Source organism: Oncorhynchus nerka, linkage group LG9b, assembly GCF_034236695.1.
Source record: "Oncorhynchus nerka isolate Pitt River linkage group LG9b, Oner_Uvic_2.0, whole genome shotgun sequence".
NCBI lineage: Eukaryota > Metazoa > Chordata > Actinopteri > Salmoniformes > Salmonidae > Oncorhynchus > Oncorhynchus nerka.
The window spans coordinates 49,607,766-49,629,526 of NC_088424.1; the positions used below are offsets into that span (position 1 = coordinate 49,607,766).

The window sequence follows — 21,761 nt, forward strand, 5'->3', positions numbered from 1 at the left end:
TCCAACTCATCCCAAACCATCTCAATTGTGTTGAGGTCGGGTGATGGAGGCCAGGTCATCTGATGCAGCACTCCATCACTCTCCTCCTTGGTCAAATAGCCCTTACACAGCCTGGAGGTGTGTTGGGTCATTGTCCTGTTGAAAAACAAATGATAGTCCCACTAAGCACAAACCAGATGGGATGGCGTATCACTGCAGAATGCTGTGGTAGCCATGCCAGTTAAGAGTGCCTTGAGTTCTAATTAAATCAGTGTCACCAGCAAAGCACCGCCACACCATCACACCTCCTCCTCCATGCTTCACGGTGGAAACTACACATGCAGAGATCATCCATTCACCTACTCTGCGTCTCACAATGACACAGAGGCTGGAACCCAAAATCTCACATTTAATGTCCAATGCTCGTGTTTTTTGGCCCAAGCAAATCTCTTCTTCGTATTTGTGTCCTTTAGTAGTGGTTTCTTTGCAGCAATTTGACCATGAAGGCCTGATTTATGCAGTCTCCTCTGAACAGTTGATGGCAGTCCTCATGAGAGTCAGTTTCATCATAGCACTTGACGGTTTTTGCAACTGCACATGAAGAAACTTTCAATGTTCCCCCGGATTGATTGACCTTCATGTCTTAAAGTAATGATGGACTGTCATTTCTCTTTGCTTATTTGAGCTGTTCTTGACATAATATGGACCATCTTCTGTATACCACCCCTACATTGTCACAACACAACTGATTGGCTCAAACGCATTAAGGAAAGAAATTCCACACATTTAATTGTTTCTATTATTTTTATTTAACATTTATTTAACTAAGTCAGTTAAGAACACATTCTTATTTAGAATGACGGCCTACGCCGGCCAAACCCGGACGATGCTGGGCCAATTGTGTGCCACCCTATGAGACTCCCAATCACGGCCGGATGTGATTCAGCCTGGATTCACTTTTAATAAGGCACACCTGTTAATTGAAATGCATTCCAGGTGACTACCTCATCAAGCTGGTTGAGAGAATGCCAAGAGTCTGCAAAGCTGTCATCAAGGCAAAGGGTGGCTACTTTGAAGAATCTCAAATATAAAATATATTTTGATTTGTTGAACACTTTTTTTTTTGGTTACTACATGATTCCATATGTGTTATTTCATAGTTTTGATGTCTTCACTATTATTCTACAATGTAGAACATAGTAAAAAAAATATATTACAATTTTTTTTTTTAAATGGAATGAGTAGGTGTGTCCAAACTTTTGACTGGTAATGTAGACATATAGTATGAGAAAACAGTCCATTTGTGGATCAGAGGGATAGTAACAACTTTTACAATTGTCATTCTACGGAGGCGACAACACAACAGAAACAAAAGAGATAAAGAACCAAGAGAAAAAAACAAGTAATACTTTATTATCAGACAGATTAATAATATATAAAATGTTATTGTGTTATAGAAAAGGGAATAACTCTGAGTCAAGTACACACACAAAAAAATTAACAATTTAAACTATTAATAATATGAATAATAAATGTCATATTAGATTTGGTCTACAGAGGGAAAACAAAAGGCACTTGTTTGCATTGCAGAATGGCCTGTACGTATAAATGGTTACAGGCAGACACAGGGAAGTGTCCAAGTCTAGTTTATTGATGCTGGACACTTGATATTTGTCAAGTTTGTACAGAATACTACGTCTCAGTATTGTGAGCTAACACCTCTGTGTGTGTATCACGGTACACAGACAAAAGTCCAACATGGTACAAAATACAAATAGAAACAAAATATGGAAATTTGTGTTTTTTTTTGTCTCATCTATAGTATCTTCCCACAAAGTACATTTATTAAAAAAATAAAAAATAAAAATCCAAAACATATGGCACTGCTTAGATCCGCAATGACTGTTGCTGTTAACTCAGCTTCATACTTTCAAAAGGTACATCTGTTGTACAGTTCGACACATCCTTTTAACTAGGTCTACTTTACAGGCAATTCAGCTATTACCATTGGTGTGGCGTTGTTAGGGAATGTAGTCATCAAATGTCGTCATTAATACTGTATCATTGTTTTTCATGAGAAAGAATCATATTTACAATACTGGAAAAACGAAACAAAATCCCAAAGCCGACTAAATTGCTATCTGATCCTAAACAGAGAATATGAATTGGCTGATTATCTCTACTCTGTCAGAGATACGAAGCAGAGACAGATCCTTACCAAGTACAGGCTGAGTGACCACCGATTGGCAATAGAAACCGGCAGACATAAAAAGACATGGCTACCCAAAGAGGAGCGTGTATGTGGTCACTGCATGACAGGGGAGGTAGAGACAGAGATGCACTTTCTCCTTTACTGTGATAAATATTCCTCACAAAGAGATTCATTATTCACAGAAATGACTACATATATTCCAAATTTTTACAAATTGAACCCAGAGGAAAAACTAAGAATACTCATGGGCGAAGGAGCAATGGCTCCTCTTGCAGCCAAATACGTTTTTTCCTGCCATAGCCTGAGGGACACTGAATAATAACATCTGCATAGTAAACAGTAACTTACTTATTATTACTATTATTGTTATTACTATAATTATTAATGTTTATCATTCCAAATATGGGTGGTAATGGTAGTGATAACAGTTTAGTGATGGTAGTAGTAGTCGTAGTAATGATGATTGTAGTTGTAGTACTGATATAAAGAAGAAGATGACAGTTATTTAGTTATAAGTTAGTTATAGTTTCATTTTCCATAATTATATTTATTACATTTCTACTATTGACTGTTACCATTTTATTGTTATTATTTTTGTATTTATTATTATTTACTACCATTTTATATTATTATTTGCAATCATTTATAATTTTGTTACAATGTATATTGTATACATTGTTGCTTTGGCAATATTGACACAATGTTTTTCATGCCAATAAAGCAGCTTGAATATGAATATGAAGTGCAGGAACTAGCTACATAAAAGTGCCACTTTAAAATCCCGATAAAAAAGAGGATTTTAAAATCCCCCCCCGAGTGGTTGAATCGAAGAGGCTATATTACCTCACAGATACAGTAGTTAGTCCACCGATCAATCAGTAAATAAAATTATAGTTGTCAATAGTTGTATTTATTGTGATAGTGGCCCCTTTTCAGTAGTTGGTCAATAATACATAATAATGACAACATATGGATGATAATTACAACATAGCAACAACAAAAAAAACAAGACATGGCAACTCAGGTATTCGAATTCATGCTACTTCGTCCTTCAAATACATTTTGAACCCCTTATACATTCTCAAAATACATATTCTATACCAGCATTCGATGGGAAAAAGTTGGCGAAACCAAATTCATGCAATCGATATCAATGTCGGCAGCTACAAAGAGATTCTATGTATCGATCTACGCGATTCCCGGAGCCACAAGGCAACAATGCAATCACTGGATCTGCTCAACGGGTTGACTGCATATTCGGTTAATGAGAATTTGGATTGTAATCTCTATACCGCATAAGAATTCAGAACGTAATCTCTAGTCTGCATCCTATTTTAGTCATTTTATGAAACGTTATTAAACTCAACTAGATTATTCAATATTTGTGCAATTTATCCAAATGTTCATGTTCAGCGCGTTAGAGATGAGATCTACTAACATGTTTCGATTTTCAAGATTAAAATGTTTAAAAAATATATATTGTGCTGCTGAATATGAATTAAAAACATATCCCAGTATGCAGTACACCTACCATGTATAAAAGTCTCTGTGTCTATTGTTTTTTTTAAAAGGTCAACTGCCCCTTAGAACTAATCCCTCCATTTTTAAAACAGCCTTTTGTGACATCACTATGAGTCAGAATCTCATATTTCTACAAATAAAAAAATGTCAAAATTGACTACAATGTTTAAAATAGAATAATTGTTGGTCATAAGGTCAGTCTCGTCCAAAACAAGAGTTTGGTAAATGACTGAGTCATGACTTTACGTGAGGGTTTGGATTACAATCACGTCAACAATTCATGCCCCCTTTTTTTGCAGACGCACAGAAACCTATGATCGCCATGCGCAATGCCAAGCGTCGGCTGGAGTGGTGTAAAGCTCGACGCCATTGGACTCTGGAGCAGTGGAAACACGTTCTCTGGAGTGATGTATCACGCTTCACCATCTGCCGGTCCGATGAACAAATCTGGGTTTGGCGGATGCCAGGAGAACGCTACCTGCCCGAATGCATAGTGTCAACTTTAAAGTTTGGCGGAGGAGGAATAATGGTCTGGGGCTGTTTTCATGGTTCGGGCCCCTTCGTTCCAGTGAAGGGAAATCTTAACACTACAGCATAACAATGACATTCTAGACGATTCTGTGCTTCCAACTTTGTTTGTTTTACCTTCAGTCATGGCCGCTAGCATTTCTTAATGAGAATGGATGAAAAACGTGGCCAAATCAGGAAGTGCAGTTCTCCTTTAAATTGTGTTTAACTTCAGGATCCATTTTCTGATGTTAATCTCTAACCAAAAACACTAGAGGGCGACAAACTGGTTCCCGTCCTGAGTCAGCACACACAGGCCCAGTCCAGAAACGACACTTACAACACACCTTACCAAGGCACTGGAGTCAATCTGAGAGGAGGATTGGATAGGTATAAGCAATATGGCAAAATGTCCACCTACTGTATCCTTATATGGGTTACTGCATCTTTCTATGGGTTACTGCATCTTTCTATGGGTTACTGCATCTTTCTATGGGTTACTGTATCCTTATATGGTTACTGTATCCTTATATGGGTTACTGTATCCTTATATGGGTTACTGTATCTTTCTATGGGTTACTGTATCCTTCTATGGGTTACTGTATCCTTCTATGGGTTACTGTATCCTTCTATGGGTTACTGTATCCTTCTATGGGTTACTGTATCCTTATATGGGTTACTGTATCTTTCTATGGGTTACTGTATCCTTCTATGGGTTACTGTATCTTTCTATGGGTTAGTGTATCTTTCTATGGGTTATAGGGGTGGTTTCTGGTCCTGGAATGCTGGTTACTATGCTACAGGTGAGAGGGTCTGATCTATCACAAGCCAAAGCCATGTTGTCGTCCTCCTCTCCCCTGAGACCAATGCACTGTATATGCATGGTGGACTGTGTGGAGGTGGACAATGAGTAGTTGAATCCACGCAGCAGTGTATTAAAATGTTGCATTGTGGGCCATGTGATCCATGCAGCTGTGTATTACAATGTTGCATTGTGGGCCCTGTGATCCATGCAGCTGTGTGTTACAATGTTGCATTGTGGGCCCTGTGATCCATGCAGCTGTGTATTACAATGTTGCATTGTGGGCCATGTGATCCATGCAGCTGTGTATTACAATGTTCCATTGTGGGCCATGTGATCCATGCAGCTGTGTGTTACAATGTTGCATTGTGGGCCATGTGATCCATGCAGCTGTGTATTACAATGATGCATTGTGGGCCCTGTGATCCATGCAGCTGTGTGTTACAATGTTGCATTGTGGGCCCTGTGATCCATGCAGCTGTGTGTTACAATGTTGCATTGTGGGCCCTGTGATCCATGCAGCTGTGTGTTACAATGTTGCATTGTGGGCCCTGTGATCCATGCAGCTGTGTGTGTGTGGAACCAAAGACAGTGATAATCTCACTGGCAAATCTGATGCTGAATTCTGAACCGACTCCTTACTCCCTAAACCTTCATGTAGATCCAAGAGGAAACATGGTGATATCTCCAAGTTGACGTCAGATAAGCTAGATAGGTGGATCAATCACCTGTCCAATCGAGAGCAGTGACTCTGTGTTAGGGGGGGGGGGTAGGGTGCTATGGTCTAGGCGAGGGTAGGGTTGCGAGGGGTCTATTTGGGACTCAGCAGTAGTCTTACTAGCAGCAGGGTTTGTTAGGTGGATGCCGAGTTATCTTGAAGGACTCGTTGCTGTCAACGTCTGGATTCTCCAGAGGCGGAATCTGTTTACCTGAAACACAACACAGGATAAGTGTTGAAGGTGCAGTTTAAACAGCCAGGTGCAGTTTTGAAGGAAGTTGAGGTCGTTTCTGGAGCAACTAGCGTAAGCAATGGCTCCAGAAGATACCTTCATTTCAAACGGCACGCAGAGACATACAGTACAAATGGTATCCGTGAGTTCATTTGACTCTGGGTATGTAGAAAAAAAGGTCTTAATTGCCAAGATCTCACACTATCCCTTTAAGTGGTGAATCTTAACTATCCCTTTAAGTGAAAATCTGAATGAAGTAGAAGTTCAGATCTGTCCCTAAGAGAGATGCTAACAGGCACTGTACTGAATGAAGTAGAAGTTCAGATCTGTCCCTGAGAGAGATGCTAACAGACACTGTACTGAATGAAGTGGAAGTTCAGATTTGTCCCTAAGAGAGATGCTAACAGGCACTGTACTGAATGAAGTGGAAGTTCAGATGTGTCCCTAAGAGAGATGCTAACAGGCACTGTACTGAATGAAGTGGAAGTTCAGATCTGTCCCTAAGAGAGATGCTACTGAATGGTGCTACTCTGTCTGACGAGGTTGAATGGAATGTGATAGTGTCTACAACAAACACACATCAAAAGACATTCACGAGGGATGCTTTAGTTTAGTGACTTTTTATTTTATGTTAAATGTAACCTTTATTTGACTAGGCAAGTCAGTTATGAACAAATTCTTATTCTTATTTTCAATGACGGGCCTAGGAACAGTGTGGTTAACTTTAGGTTACTAGTCCAACACTCTAACCACTAGGCTACCTGCCGCCCCTCCCCTAAACTAGAGATGCCCCTCCCCTCTAACCACTAGGCTACCCTGTCGCCCTGAATCTAACCACTAGGCTAGTTCAACCACTAGGCTACCCTGCCGCCCCTCCCCTCTAACCACTAGGCTACCCTGCCGCCCTCCCCTCTAACCACTAGGCTACCTGCCGCCCCTCCCCTCTAACCACTAGGCTACCCTGCCGCCCCTCCCTCTAACCACTAGGCTACCCTGCCGCCCCTCCCCTCTAACCACTAGGCTACCCTGCCGCCCCTCCCCTCTAACCACTAGGCTACCCTGCCGCCCTCCCCTCTAACCACTAGGCTACCCTGCCGCCCCTCCCCTCTAACCACTAGGCTACCCTGCCGCCCCTCCCTCTAACCACTAGGCTACCCTGCCGCCCCTCCCCTCTAACCACTAGGTTACCCTGCCGACCCTCCCTCTAACCACTAGGTTACCCTGCCGCCCTCCCCTCTAACCACTAGGCTACCCTGCCGCCCCTCCCCTCTAACCACTAGGTTACCCTGCCGACCCTCCCCTAACCACTAGGTTACCCTGCCGCCCCTCCCCTCTAACCACTAGGCTACCCTGCCGCCCCTCCCCTCTAACCACTAGGCTACCCTGCCGCCCCTCCCCTCTAACCACTAGGTTACCCTGCCGCCCCTCCCCTCTAACCACTAGGCTACCCTGCCGACCCTCCCCTCTAACCACTAGGTTACCCTGCCGCCCCTCCCCTCTAACCACTAGGCTACCCTGCCGCCCTCCCCTCTAACCACTAGGCTACCCTGCCGACCCTCCCCTCTAACCACTAGGTTACCCTGCCGCCCCTCCCCTCTAACCACTAGGCTACCCTGCCGCCCCTCCCCTCTAACCACTAGGCTACCCTGCCGCCCCTCCCCTCTAACCACTAGGCTACCCTGCCGCCCCTCCCCTCTAACCACTAGGTTACCCTAGGCTACCCGCCGCCCTCCCCTCTAACCACTAGGCTACCCTGCCGCCCCTCCCCTCTAACCACTAGGCTACCCTGCCGCCCCTCCCCTCTAACCACTAGGCTACCCTGCCGCCCCCTCCCCTCTAACCACTAGGTTACCCTGCCGCCCCTCCCCTCTAACCACTAGGTTACCCTGCCGCCCCTCCTCTAACCACTAGGTTACCCTGCCGCCCCTCCCCTCTAACCACTAGGTTACCCTGCCGCCCCTCCCCTCTAACCACTAGGTTACCCTGCCGCCCCTCCCCTCTAACCACTAGGTTACCCTGCCGCCCCTCCCCTCTAACCACTAGGCTACCCTGCCGCCCCTCCCCTCTAACCACTAGGCTACCCTGCCGCCCCTCCCCTCTAACCACTAGGCTACCCTGCCGCCCCTCCCCTCTAACCACTAGGCTACCCTGCCGCCCCTCCCCTCTAACCACTAGGCTACCCTGCCGCCCCTCCCCTCTAACCACTAGGCTACCCTGCCGCCCCTCCCCTCTAACCACTAGGCTACCCTGCCGCCCCTCCCCTCTAACCACTAGGCTACCCTGCCGCCCCTCCCCTCTAACCACTAGGCTACCCTGCCGCCCCTCCCCTCTAACCACTAGGTTACCCTGCCGCCCCTCCCCTCTAACCACTAGGCTACCCTGCCGCCCCTCCCCTCTAACCACTAGGCTACCCTGCCGCCCCTCCCCTCTAACCACTAGGCTACCCTGCCGCCCCTCCCCTCTAACCACTAGGCTACCCTGCCGCCCCTCCCTCTAACCACTAGGTTACCCTGCCGCCCCTCCTCTAACCACTAGGCTACCCTGCCGCCCTCCCCTCTAACCACTAGGCTACCCTGCCGCCCCTCCCCTCTAACCACTAGGTTACCCTGCCGCCCCCTCCCCTCTAACCACTAGGCTACCCTGCCGCCCCCTCCCCTCTAACCACTAGGCTACCCTGCCGCCCCTCCCCTCTAACCACTAGGCTACCCTGCCGCCCCTCCCCTCTAACCACTAGGCTACCCTGCCGCCCCTCCTCTAACCACTAGGCTACCCTGCCGACCCTCCCCTCTAACCACTAGGCTACCCTGCCGCCCCTCCCCTCTAACCACTAGGCTACCCTGCCGCCCTCCCCTCTAACCACTAGGCTACCCTGCCGCCCCTCCCCTCTAACCACTAGGTTACCCTGCCGCCCCTCCCCTCTAACCACTAGGCTACCCTGCCGCCCCTCCCCTCTAACCACTAGGCTACCCTGCCGCCCCTCCCCTCTAACCACTAGGTTACCCTGCCGCCCCTCCCCTCTAACCACTAGGCTACCCTGCCGCCCCTCCCCTCTAACCACTAGGCTACCCTGCCGCCCCTCCCCTCTAACCACTAGGCTACCCTGCCGCCCCTCCCCTCTAACCACTAGGCTACCCTGCCGCCCCTCCCCTCTAACCACTAGGCTACCCTGCCGCCCCTCCCCTCTAACCACTAGGCTACCCTGCCGCCCCTCCCTCTAACCACTAGGCTACCCTGCCGCCCCTCCCCTCTAACCACTAGGCTACCCTGCCGCCCCTCCCCTCTAACCACTAGGCTACCCTGCCGCCCCTCCCCTCTAACCACTAGGCTACCCTGCCGCCCCTCCCCTCTAACCACTAGGCTACCCTGCCGCCCCTCCCCTCTAACCACTAGGCTACCCTGCCGCCCCTCCCTCTAACCACTAGGCTACCCTGCCGCCCCTCCCCTCTAACCACTAGGCTACCCTGCCGCCCCTCCCCTCTAACCACTAGGCTACCCTGCCGCCCCTCCCCTCTAACCACTAGGCTACCCTGCCGCCCCTCCCCTCTAACCACTAGGCTACCCTGCCGCCCCTCCCCTCTAACCACTAGGCTACCCTGCCGCCCCTCCCCTCTAACCACTAGGCTACCCTGCCGCCCCTCCCCTCTAACCACTAGGCTACCCTGCCGCCCCTCCCCTCTAACCACTAGGCTACCCTGCCGCCCCTCCCCTCTAACCACTAGGCTACCCTGCCGCCCCTCCCCTCTAACCACTAGGCTACCCTGCCGCCCCTCCCCTCTAACCACTAGGCTACCCTGCCGCCCCTCCCCTCTAACCACTAGGCTACCCTGCCGCCCCTCCCCTCTAACCACTAGGCTACCCTGCCGCCCCTCCCCTCTAACCACTAGGCTACCCTGCCGCCCCTCCCCTCTAACCACTAGGCTACCCTGCCGACCCTCCCCTCTAACCACTAGGCTACCCTGCCGCCCCTCCCCTCTAACCACTAGGCTACCCTGCCGCCCCTCCCCTCTAACCACTAGGCTACCCTGCCGACCCTCCCCTCTAACCACTAGGCTACCCTGCCGCCCCTCCCCTCTAACCACTAGGCTACCCTGCCGCCCCTCCCCTCTAACCACTAGGCTACCCTGCCGCCCCTCCCCTCTAACCACTAGGCTACCCTGCCGCCCCTGCCGCCCCTCCCCTCTAACCACTAGGCTACCCTGCCGCCCCTCCCCTCTAACCACTAGGCTACCCTGCCGCCCCTCCCTCTAACCACTAGGCTACCCTGCCGCCCCTCCCCTCTAACCACTAGGCTACCCTGCCGCCCCTCCCTCTAACCACTAGGCTACCCTGCCGCCCCTCCCCTCTAACCACTAGGCTACCCTGCCGCCCCTCCCCTCTAACCACTAGGCTACCCTGCCGCCCCTCCCCTCTAACCACTAGGCTACCCTGCCGCCTCCCCTCTAACCACTAGGCTACCCTGCCGCCCCTCCCCTCTAACCACTAGGCTACCCTGCCGCCCCTCCCCTCTAACCACTAGGCTACCCTGCCGCCCCTCCCCTCTAACCACTAGGCTACCCTGCCGCCCCTCCCTCTAACCACTAGGCTACCCTGCCGCCCTCCCCTCTAACCACTAGGCTACCCTGCCGCCTCCCCTCTAACCACTAGGCTACCCTGCCGCCCCTCCCCTCTAACCACTAGGCTACCCTGCCGCCCCTCCCCTCTAACCACTAGGCTGCCGCCCCTCTAACCACTAGGCTACCCTCCCCTCTAACCACTAGGCTACCCTGCCGCCCCTCCCCTCTAACCACTAGGCTACCCTGCCGCCCCTCCCCTCTAACCACTAGGTTACCCTGCCGCCCTCCCCTCTAACCACTAGGCTACCCTGCCGCCCCTCCCCTCTAACCACTAGGCTACCCTGCCGCCCCTCCCTCTAACCACTAGGCTACCCTGCCGCCCCTCCCCTCTAACCACTAGGCTACCCTGCCGCCCCTCCCCTCTAACCACTAGGCTACCCTGCCGCCCCTCCCCTCTAACCACTAGGCTACCCTGCCGCCCCTCCCCTCTAACCACTAGGCTACCCTGCCGCCCCTCCCCTCTAACCACTAGGCTACCCTGCCGCCCCTCCTCTAACCACTAGGCTACCCTGCCGCCCCTCCCCTCTAACCACTAGGCTACCCTGCCGCCCCTCCCCTCTAACCACTAGGCTACCCTGCCGCCCCTCCCCTCTAACCACTAGGCTACCCTGCCGCCCCTCCCCTCTAACCACTAGGCTACCCTGCCGCCCCTCCCCTCTAACCACTAGGCTACCCTGCCGCCCCCTCCCCTCTAACCACAAACTCACCCTGTGTTCTAACCACTAGGCTACCCTGCCGCCCTCCCCTCTAACCACTAGGCTACCCTGCCGCCCCTCCCCTCTAACCACTAAAAGACTTACCCTGCCGCCCCTCTTCTAACCAGAGGCTACCCTGCCGCCCCCCCCTCTAACCACTAGGCTACCCTGCCGCCCCTTTAACCACTAGGCTACCTGCCGCCCCTCCCTCTAACCACTAGGCTACCTGCCGCCCCTCCCCTCTAACCACTAGGCTACCCTGCCGCCCCTCCCCTCTAACCACTAGGCTACCCTGCCCTCCCAATAACCACTAGGCTTACCCTCCCCTCTAACCACTAGGCTACCCTGCCGCCCCTCCCCTCTAACCACTAGGCTACCCTGCCGCCCCTCCTCTAACCACTAGGCTTCCCTAACCGCCCCTCCCCTCTAACCACTAGGCTACCCTGCCGCCCCTCCCCTCTAACCACTAGGCTACCCTGCCGCCCCTTCTAACACTAGGTGGTGACTCATCTAACCACTAGGCTACCCTGCCGCCCCCCTCCCTCTAACCACTGGTGGTGACTCCTCAACCAGGGCTTCCCTGACCGCCCCTCCCCTTAACCCTGGCTACCCTGGTGACTCTCCTCTAACCACTAGGCTTCCCTGCCGCCCCTTCTAACCACTGGCTACCCTGCCGCCCCTCCCCTCTAACCACTAGGCTACCCTGGCCCCTCCCCTTAACCACTAGGCTACCCTGCCGCCCCTCCCCCTCTAACCACTAGGCTACCCTGCCGACCCTCCCCTCTAACCACTAGGCTACCCTGGTGACTCCCCTCTAACCACTAGGCTTCCTGCCGCCCCTCCCCTCTAACCACTAGGCTACCTGCCCTCCTCAACCACTAGGTTACCCTGCCACCCTCCCCTCTAACCACTAGGCTACCTGCCGACCCTCCCCTCTAACCACTAGGCTACCCTGCCGCCCCATGGAACATATTGCATAACAATTCCTGATAAAACAAACTCAACAGTGTTTGATGTGGTCGTATGGAACGAACCACCACGCCAACATAAACTCTAAACTAAAAGACTTACTGATCTTCTGAAAGAGCTCCTCCACATTGACAGCGTTTCTGGCGCTGGTCTCCATGAAGATTGCTGCAATAGACTCAGCAAAGTCCTTAGCTTCCTTCATAGGAACTTCCCTGTTAAAAGAGATAGTATAAACTACAGCTTGGGTTGACTCATCAACAGGGCTTCCATAACAGCCTTTAACCTGGTGGTGACTCATCAACAGGGCTTCCATGACAGCCTTTAACCTGGTGGTGACTCATCAACAGGGCTTCCATAACAGTCTTTAACCTGGTGGTGACTCATCAACAGGGCTTCCATAACAAACAGCCTTTAACCTGGTGGTGACTCATCAACAGGGCTTCCATAATAGCCTTTAACATGGTGGTGGTGACTCATCAACAGGGCTTCCATAACATCCTTTAACCTGGTGGTGGTGACTCATCAACAGGGCTTCCATAACAAACAGCCTTTAACCTGGTGGTGGTGACTCATCAACAGGGCTTCCATAACAGCCTTTAACCTGGTGGTGACTCATCAACAGGGCTTCCATAACAAACAGCCTTTAACCTGGTGGTGACTCATCAACAGGGCTTCCATAACAGCCTTTAACCTGGTGGTGGTGACTCATCAACAGGGCTTCCATAACAGCCTTTAACCTGGTGGTGACTCATCAACAGGGCTTCCATAACAGCCTTTAACCTGGTGGTGGTGACTCATCAACAGGGCTTCCATAACAAACAGCCTTTAACCTGGTGGTGACTCATCAACAGGGCTTCCATAACAAACAGCCTTTAACCTGGTGGTGGTGACTCATCAACAGGGCTTCCATAACAGCCTTTAACCTGGTGGTGGTGACTCATCAACAGGGCTTCCATAACAGCCTTTAACCTGGTGGTGGTGACTCATCAACAGGGCTTCCATAACAGCCTTTAACCTGGTGGTGGTGAGGTTACACCCTTGTGAGAATGTCAGCTCAGAATATAATTTTTAGTTGTTAAGTAAACTAAATGAAACCCTTGTTGTCAACTTACTCCACCTCCTTAGCTTGAGACTGGTACCTAGGCTAATACTTCCTAGTCATAAATGTAACAAAGGTGGATATCGAGGTCCTGTCAATCAAATGGTTGTTATGGCCTACAGAGCAGAGAGTTCTATTGCAGAGTCCCAACAATAGTAACACACAACACCATGGCGACCAATCAACAGGGTTTCCATGACAACGTAAGCCTTTAAAACACAGTTGGACAGAAGTGGTGAAGGACTGATGATACCTGATGTCCCCCAAATCTTTCTTGTTCCCTGCCAAGGCTACAATGATGTCCTCAGGACCGTGCTCCTTCAACTCCTTCACCCATTTCTTCAGTGTCTGGAAAGAGTCCTGACAGACAGACAGGTAGAACAGAACAGGGCAGACAGACAGGTAGAACAGGGCAGACAGACAGGTAGAACAGAACAGGGCAGACAGACAGGTAGAACAGAACAGGGCAGACAGAGACAGGTAGAACAGAACAGGGCAGACAGACAGACAGGTAGAACAGAACAGGGCAGACAGACAGGTAGAACAGGGCAGACAGACAGGTAGAACAGTGCAGACAGACAGGTAGAACAGAACAGGGCAGACAGACAGGTAGAACAGAACAGGGCAGACAGACAGGTAGAACAGAACAGGGCAGACAGACAGGTAGAACAGAACAGGGCAGACAGACAGGTAGAACAGAACAGGGCAGACAGACAGGTAGAACAGAACAGGGCAGACAGACAGGTAGAACAGAACAGGGCAGACAGATAGGTAGAACAGGGCAGACAGACAGGTAGAACAGAGCAGGGCAGACAGGCAGAACAGACAGAACAGACCAATGGCCAGGTTACACTTTACTACAGGACTGATTTGTCAAACTTAGCTTTTTACCCCCAAAGCCCCCTTTCTCTAGCCTGGTAGAAGTGCTGATCTAGAATCAGGTCCCCACCTGTCCAATATACAATCTTAATTATAATGATCTGAAAGGCAAAACTGATCCTAGATCACCTCCTGTGAGACTCTTTCTGAATACAGTCCCTGGTCTCAGATCTGTTTGGCATGACAATGACCACAGGAGTTGGCAAGACAACACAAATAGGCCACACTGTAATTGTCTCTGGTCTGGAATCCACACAGAATGTTGATCGGGTTCCTTACCAGTTTGGTGATGTCATAGACTATGACAGCGGCCGCAGAGCCTCGGTAGTACATGGGAGCCAGCGAGTGGAACTGGAACACAAACATACAGGAAGTTAGCTATGAACAAAGGGAAGTTAACAGTTCATATGACTGAATTACTGGGTTTAAACCATGTTTAACTAACTAGTTAAGCTTTAGGGTTTAAAAAAAGATATATAAAAAAATATTAAAGTTTAAATACAAATAGGACATGATATAGATTTGGAGAAAGAGATGAGATACCAGCTACAGTATAGCAAAACAATACAACTGTGAGCTATTTTTCCCCCCCATGTGTTAAGGACGTAATGATGAGGCATTCTGGTCAGCATATTGCCCATCCTACACATATTTACACACACACACACACACACACTTTTCCATTTACACCCCACCCCTGTGAGTCATCACGCCACAACAATACTATGAACCTTGAACTCTGACCCATGTGGTGTGTCCCAGAATAACAAAACCACATCTTCTCTGAGAATAGGAATTCTTCTCATGATGACGAGACATATGTTACACAGTCAAGAAAAGATTGTGTAAGCCACCTGAGCAGTGATTGGACAGACACCATCGGCATCCAGGAAGTGTGGCTATGGCAACGCGAGACAAGACAACAACGTCAAACTAAATCTCGGTCCAATGGACAAATCAAATAGTGATTAGTTGCCCATTTCTGACCCTTCCAGTCTCCATGAATCAGCCTTTACCTCGCGGCGAGCAGTGAAACTGATTTTGGACATTATTTTCTTGTTGACTAGATAAAATGAAAACAAGGTGAACGGGTTTTTCTAATCTCCCAGAATGAGTTGGGTCCTATTTTGACATGGCAACCCTACCAGTGAGAGCAGTGGAGGCTGCTGACGGGAGGACGGCTAAAAATAATGGCTGGAATGGAGTCAATGGAATGGAAGTCAATGGAATGGAAGTCAATGGAATGGAGTCAGTGGAATGGAGTCAATGGAATGGAAGTCAATGGAATGGAGTCAGTGGAATGGAAGTCAATGGAATGGAGTCAGTGGAATGGAGTCAGTGGAATGGAGTCAGTGGAATGGAAGTCAATGGAATGGAAGTCAATGGGATGGAGTCAATGGGATGGAGTCAATGGGATGGAGTCAATGGAATGGAAGTCAATGGAATGGAAGTCAATGGAATGGAGTCAGTGGAATGGAAGTCAATGGAATGGAAGTCAATGGAATGGAAGTCAATGGAATGGAAGTCAATGGTCAATGGAGTCAATGGTCAATGGAATGGAGTCAATGGAATGGAGTCAATGGAATGGAAGTCAATGGTCAATGGAATGGAGTCAATGGAGTCAATGGTCAATGGAATGGAGTCAATGGAATGGAGTCAATGGAATGGAGTCAGTGGTCAATGGAGTCAATGGAATGGAAGTCAATGGAATGGAGTCAGTGGTCAATGGAGTCAATGGTCAATGGAGTCAATGGAATGGAAGTCAATGGAATGGAAGTCAATGGTCAATGGAGTCAATGGAATGGAAGTCAATGGAATGGAGTCAATGGAATGGAGTCAATGGTCAATGGAGTCAATGGAATGGAGTCAATGGTCAATGGAGTCAATGGAATGGAGTCAATGGGATGGAGTGAATGGAATGGAGTCAATGGAATGGAGTCAATGGAATGGAGTCAATGGAATGGAAGTCAATGGAATGGAAGTCAATGGAATGGAAGTCAATGGAATGGAAGTCAATGGAATGGAGTCAGTGGAATGGAAGTCAATGGAATGGTGTCAATGGAATGGTGTCAATGGAATGGAAGTCAATGGAATGGAAGTCAATGGAATGGAAGTCAATGGAATGGAAGTCAATGGGATGGAGTCAATGGAATGGAAGTCAATGGGATGGAGTCAATGGAATGGAGTCAATGGAATGGAGTCAATGGAATGGAAGTCAATGGAATGGAAGTCAATGGAATGGAGTCAATGGAATGGAGTCAATGGTCAATGGAATGGAAGTCAATGGAATGGAAGTCAATGGAATGGAGTCAATGGAATGGAGTCAATGGTCAATGGAATGGAAGTCAATGGAATGGTCAATGGAAAGTCAATGGAATGGAATGGAGTCAATGGAATGGAGTCAATGGTCAATGGAATGGAAGTCAATGGAATGGAGTCAATGGAATGGAAGTCAATGGAATGGAAGTCAATGGAATGGAAGTCAATGGAATGGGAGTCAATGGAATGGAGTCAATGGAATGGAGTCAATGGAATGGAAGTCAATGGAATGGAAGTCAATGGAATGGAAGTCAATGGAATGGAGTCAATGGAATGGAATGGAGTGAATGGAATGGAGTCAGTGGAATGGAAGTCAATGGAATGGAAGTCAATGGAATGGAAGTCAATGGAATGGAAGTCAATGGAATGGAAGTCAATGGAATGGAGTCAGTGGAATGGAAGTCAATGGAATGGTGTCAATGGAATGGTGTCAATGGAATGGAAGTCAATGGAATGGAAGTCAATGGAATGGAAGTCAATGGAATGAAAGTCAATGGAATGGAGTCAATGGAATGGAAGTCAATGGAATGGAGTCAATGGAATGGAGTCAATGGAATGGAGTCAATGGAATGGAGTCAATGGAATGGAGTCAATGGAATGGAGTCAATGGAATGGAGTCAATGGTCAATGGAATGGAAGTCAATGGAATGGAAGTCAATGGAATGGAGTCAATGGAATGGAGTCAATGGTCAATGGAATGGAAGTCAATGGAATGGAGTCAATGGAATGGAAGTCAATGGAATGGAAGTCAATGGAATGGAAGTCAATGGAATGGAAGTCAATGGAATGGAGTCAATGGAATGGAGTCAATGGAATGGAAGTCAATGGAATGGAAGTCAATGGAATGGAAGTCAATGGAATGGAAGTCAATGGAATGGAAGTCAATGGAATGGAGTCAATGGTCAATGGAAGTCAATGGAATGGAAATCATGTTGTTTAAAATATCATTCCATTTACGCCAATCCATTCATTATTTACAAGCCATCCTCCAATCAGCAGCCTCCACTGAGTGAGAATGTGGAACAGATAAAGGATGAGGAAAAGGAGAAAGAGGATGTACCCACCCTTTCCTGTCCCGCTGTGTCCCAGATGAGGAACTTGTGTAGTTCGTGTCCACACGGGACCGTCTTGGTTAAAAACGATGCCCTGCAAGTATCACAGAACATTAGGCCTAGCATAGTCTTAATCATTAAGACAACGGTCGAGGATGATAGGATAGTGTTAACTGTTGATGACGGAATAGGACAACGGTCGAGGATGATAGTATAGTGTTGACTGTTGATGATAGGATAGTGTTGACTGTTGATGATAGGATAGTGTTGACTGTTGATGATAGGATAGTGTTGACTGTTGATGACAGGATAGGACAACGGTCGAGGATGATAGGATAGTGTTGACTGTTGATGACAGAATAGGTCAAGAACAAGAAGGACAGGTCAGAGCAGGACAGGTCAGAGAAGGACACGTCAGAGCAGGACAGGTCAGAGAAGGACAGGTCAGAGCAGGACAGGTCAGAGCAGGACAGGTCAGAGCAGGACAGGTCAGAGAAGGACAGGTCAGAGCAGGACAGGTCAGAGAAGGACAGGTCAGAGAAGGACAGGTCAGAGAAGGACAGGTCAAGTCAGAGCAAGACAGGTCAGGCAAGACAGGTCAGAGCAAGACAGGTCAGAGAAAGACAGGTCAGAGCAGGACAGGTCAGAGAAGGACAGGTCAAGTCAGAGCAAGACAGGTCAGAGAAGTACAGGTCAGAGAAGGACAGGTCAGGTCAGAGCAGGACAGGTCAGAGCAGGACAGGTCAGAGAAGGACCGGTCAGAGCAGGACAGAACAGGACAGGTCAGAGCAGGACAGGTCAGAGAAGGACCGGTCAGAGCAGGACAGGTCAGAGAAGGACAGGTCAGAGCAGGACAGGTCAGAGAAGGACCGGTCAGAACAGGACAGAGCAGAACAGGACAGGACAGGGCAGGACAGGACAGGTCAGAGCAGGACAGGTCAGAACAGGACAGAGCAGGACAGGTCAGGACAGAGCAGGACAGGACAGAGCAGGACAGGTCAGGACAGGTCAGAGCAGAACAGGACAGGACAGAGCAGAACAGGACAGAGCAGAACAGGACAGGACAGAGCAGAACAGAGCAGGACAGGTCAGAGCAGAACAGGTCAGGACAGAGCAGAACAGGACAGGACAGAGCAGAACAGGACAGGACAGAGCAGAACAGAGCAGAACAGGACAGAGCAGAACAGGACAGAGCAGAACAGAGCAGGACAGGTCAGGACAGAGCAGAACAGGACAGAGCAGAACAGAGCAGAACAGGACAGAGCGGAACAGGTCAGGACAGAACAGGTCAGGACAGAGCAGAACAGGACAGGACAGCAGCAGAACAGAACAGGACAGGACAGAGCAGAACAGGACAGGGCAGAACAGGACGGGACAGAGCAGAACAGGACAGGACAGAGCAGAACAGAACAGGACAGGACAGAGCAGAACAGGACAGGACAGGACAGGACAGAGCAGAACAGGTCAGAACAGGACAGAACAGGACAGAACAGGACAGGACAGAGCAGGACAGAACAGGACAGGACAGAGCAGGACAGAACAGGACAGGACAGAGCAGGACAGGACAGAGCAGAGCAGAGCAGAACAGAACAGAACAGAGCAGGACAGGACAGAGCAGGACAGAGCAGAGCAGAACAGGTCAGAACAGAGCAGAGCAGGACAGGACAGGACAGAGCAGAACAGGTCAGAACAGGACAGGACAGAGCAGAACAGGACAGGACAGAGCAGAGCAGGACAGGACAGAGCAGAGCAGAACAGGTCAGAACAGGACAGGACAGAGCAGAGCAGAACAGGTCAGAACAGGACAGGACAGAGCAGAACAGATCAGGACAGAGCAGAACAGGACAGCGCAGGACAGAGCAGAGCAGAACAGATCAGGACAGAGCAGAACAGGACAGGACAGAGCAGGACAGGCAGAACAGGACAGAGCAGGACAGGACAGAGCAGGACAGGGCAGAGCAGAGCAGAACAGAGCAGAGCAGGACAGGGCAGGTCAGGACAGAGCAGGACAGAGCAGAACAGGACAGAGCAGGACAGGACAGAGCAGAACAGAGCAGGACAGGGCAGAGCAGAGCAGAGCAGAACAGAGCAGAGCAGGTCAGGACAGAGCAGGACAGAGCAGGACAGGACAGAGCAGAGCAGGACAGAGCAGAGCAGAACAGAGCAGGACAGAGCAGAGCAGGTCAGAACAGGACAGGACAAAACAGAATAGAAGAATAACTATTTTTCCCCTCGAGGGATGATGAATGTTTTAGACTCAGTAACCACCAAAGCCTATCATGAGATACCAAATCAGACAGAGAATCAGATAGACAATCAGACAGAGAATCAGACAGAGAATCAGATAGACAATCAGATAGACAATCAGACAGAGAATCAGACAGAGAATCAAATAGACAATCAGACAGAGAATCAGATAGAGAATCAGACAGAGAATCAGACAGAGAATCAGATAGAGAATCAGATAGACAATCAGACAGAGACAATCAGACAGAGAATCAGACAGAGAATCAGATAGAGAATCAGATAGAGAATCAGATAGAGAATCAGACAGAGACAATCAGACAGAGACAATCAGACAGAGAATCAGATAGAGAATCAGACAGAGAATCAGACAGAGAATCAGATAGACAATCAGACAGAGAATCAGATAGAGAATCAGACAGAGAATCAGACAGAGAATCAGATAGAGAATCAGACAGAGAATCAGATAGAGAATCAGATAGAGAATCAGATAGACAATCAGACAGAAAGCTGGATTTGAATATAAAGCCCTTATTTCCAAGAAAATCCTTCAGACACATATTTACTCATTTCATTTCCTTCCCTGGACATAAGACAGAGTTTGAGACTCTGGTTTTATTTGAGATTTTCGTGCAATTAACTTGATAATCCTAAAAAGGTCTCCAGAACAGGACAGGCAGGAAGCTAATTACACACTTGTTGCTGCCTATTGAATAAAATCAAGGTATTAATCGCTCTGACAACTTACCCGATCGTTGGACTGACGTTGTGGTCGAAATGGTCTTGTACAAAACGACACACAATACTAGACTTGCCAACTCCTGTATCCTACCGAAAGAAAGAAGAAATTGGTGAAATGCTATATCGATGTTACTCGGTCTGTACAAAAGACTCGAGAAGATACACAACGCTATTGGCTAAAGCATCCTAGTAGCCTGTGGTTGTTGTTTGTGTATCTTACGCTAACCAAGGATACATACCTACTGTATCTGTAGGACCGAATGGTTACTTTATAAAATATGTTACCGGATGGTGGCGTAACGGTTGGTATTGGTCGGAAGAGCCATTCCAAAACAACATGCACCGTAAGGGAAATCACTCAATGGACCAGGACAACAACACCGCAGTACAATAAACAACAACATAATACAAAAAGGGGATTTGTAAAGGCCTATCAAGGTCAGGGGAAAGGTTATGATTAGGTTATGTGGCGGCGACTCCACATTATTTTACTAAAGAAATGTCTCAAATGCACAACGATTCTTCGACAAGATGAGATAAAGATGCAGTTTCTATACGAGGTCGAATTCTAGCAAGACAGACAGACATTCAAACGGTCGTGTTCCCAGTATAAAGAGATACAGTCGGACCGCAGACAGACAGAAGGAATTTCCAAAGAGAATCAACCACCCAATAACTTATTTCACTTACTCCCAGAAGACACACTTTTAATTCCCGTATGGCCATTTTAAAGAGTTATGGCAATCTAGGCATACTTCTTCCGTTTCTTTTCAAAGCCTTTGTCTCTCCGCGTTTGCTTACAACGTAATTTGTCTTTAGATAAGAGAAAGAACTTCAGCCCCTAAGCAGGACTACTGGCCATCTTTCTAAATGTAACGGAATCAGCTGAAGCGAACCTCCCGAAACGCTCAATGTCACGTCACGGCGTAACCTCTTCCGTTACTTTTACGTTCAAAAGAGATGAGAACCTGAAAAAGACAAGGAGATAAAAGAAAGAAAAAAAATAGTCCCAGAGAATAAACTGTTTATTTTAATCTCTACATTAGCGGTCCCCAAAACAGGAGTGAATATGGTGAATAAAGAGAGAAGGTGTGCGAGTGAAGAGGACACACAGTGGAAACTATAACCGCGACATGTTACAGGTATGGCAATTATTAATGTAGTCTGAGAATGGACTGG

The 21,761-nt window shown here is 48.5% G+C and overlaps 1 protein-coding gene across 1 annotated transcript; it reads right to left on the bottom strand.

The window, feature by feature from the left end:
- Positions 1–1,371: 1,371 nt before the first annotated feature.
- Positions 1,372–21,504, bottom strand: LOC135565756 (ras-related protein Rab-31-like). The gene is made up of 7 exons (XM_065013806.1): positions 21,273–21,504; positions 20,590–20,669; positions 17,610–17,691; positions 14,506–14,577; positions 13,601–13,707; positions 12,351–12,460; positions 1,372–5,950 (listed from the first exon to the last, which is right to left on the bottom strand). The coding sequence occupies exons 1-7, from the start codon at positions 21,306–21,308 to the stop codon at positions 5,859–5,861; spliced, it is 579 nt and encodes a 192-aa protein (XP_064869878.1). The 5' UTR covers positions 21,309–21,504; the 3' UTR covers positions 1,372–5,858.
- Between the last annotated feature and the right edge of the window lie 257 nt (positions 21,505–21,761).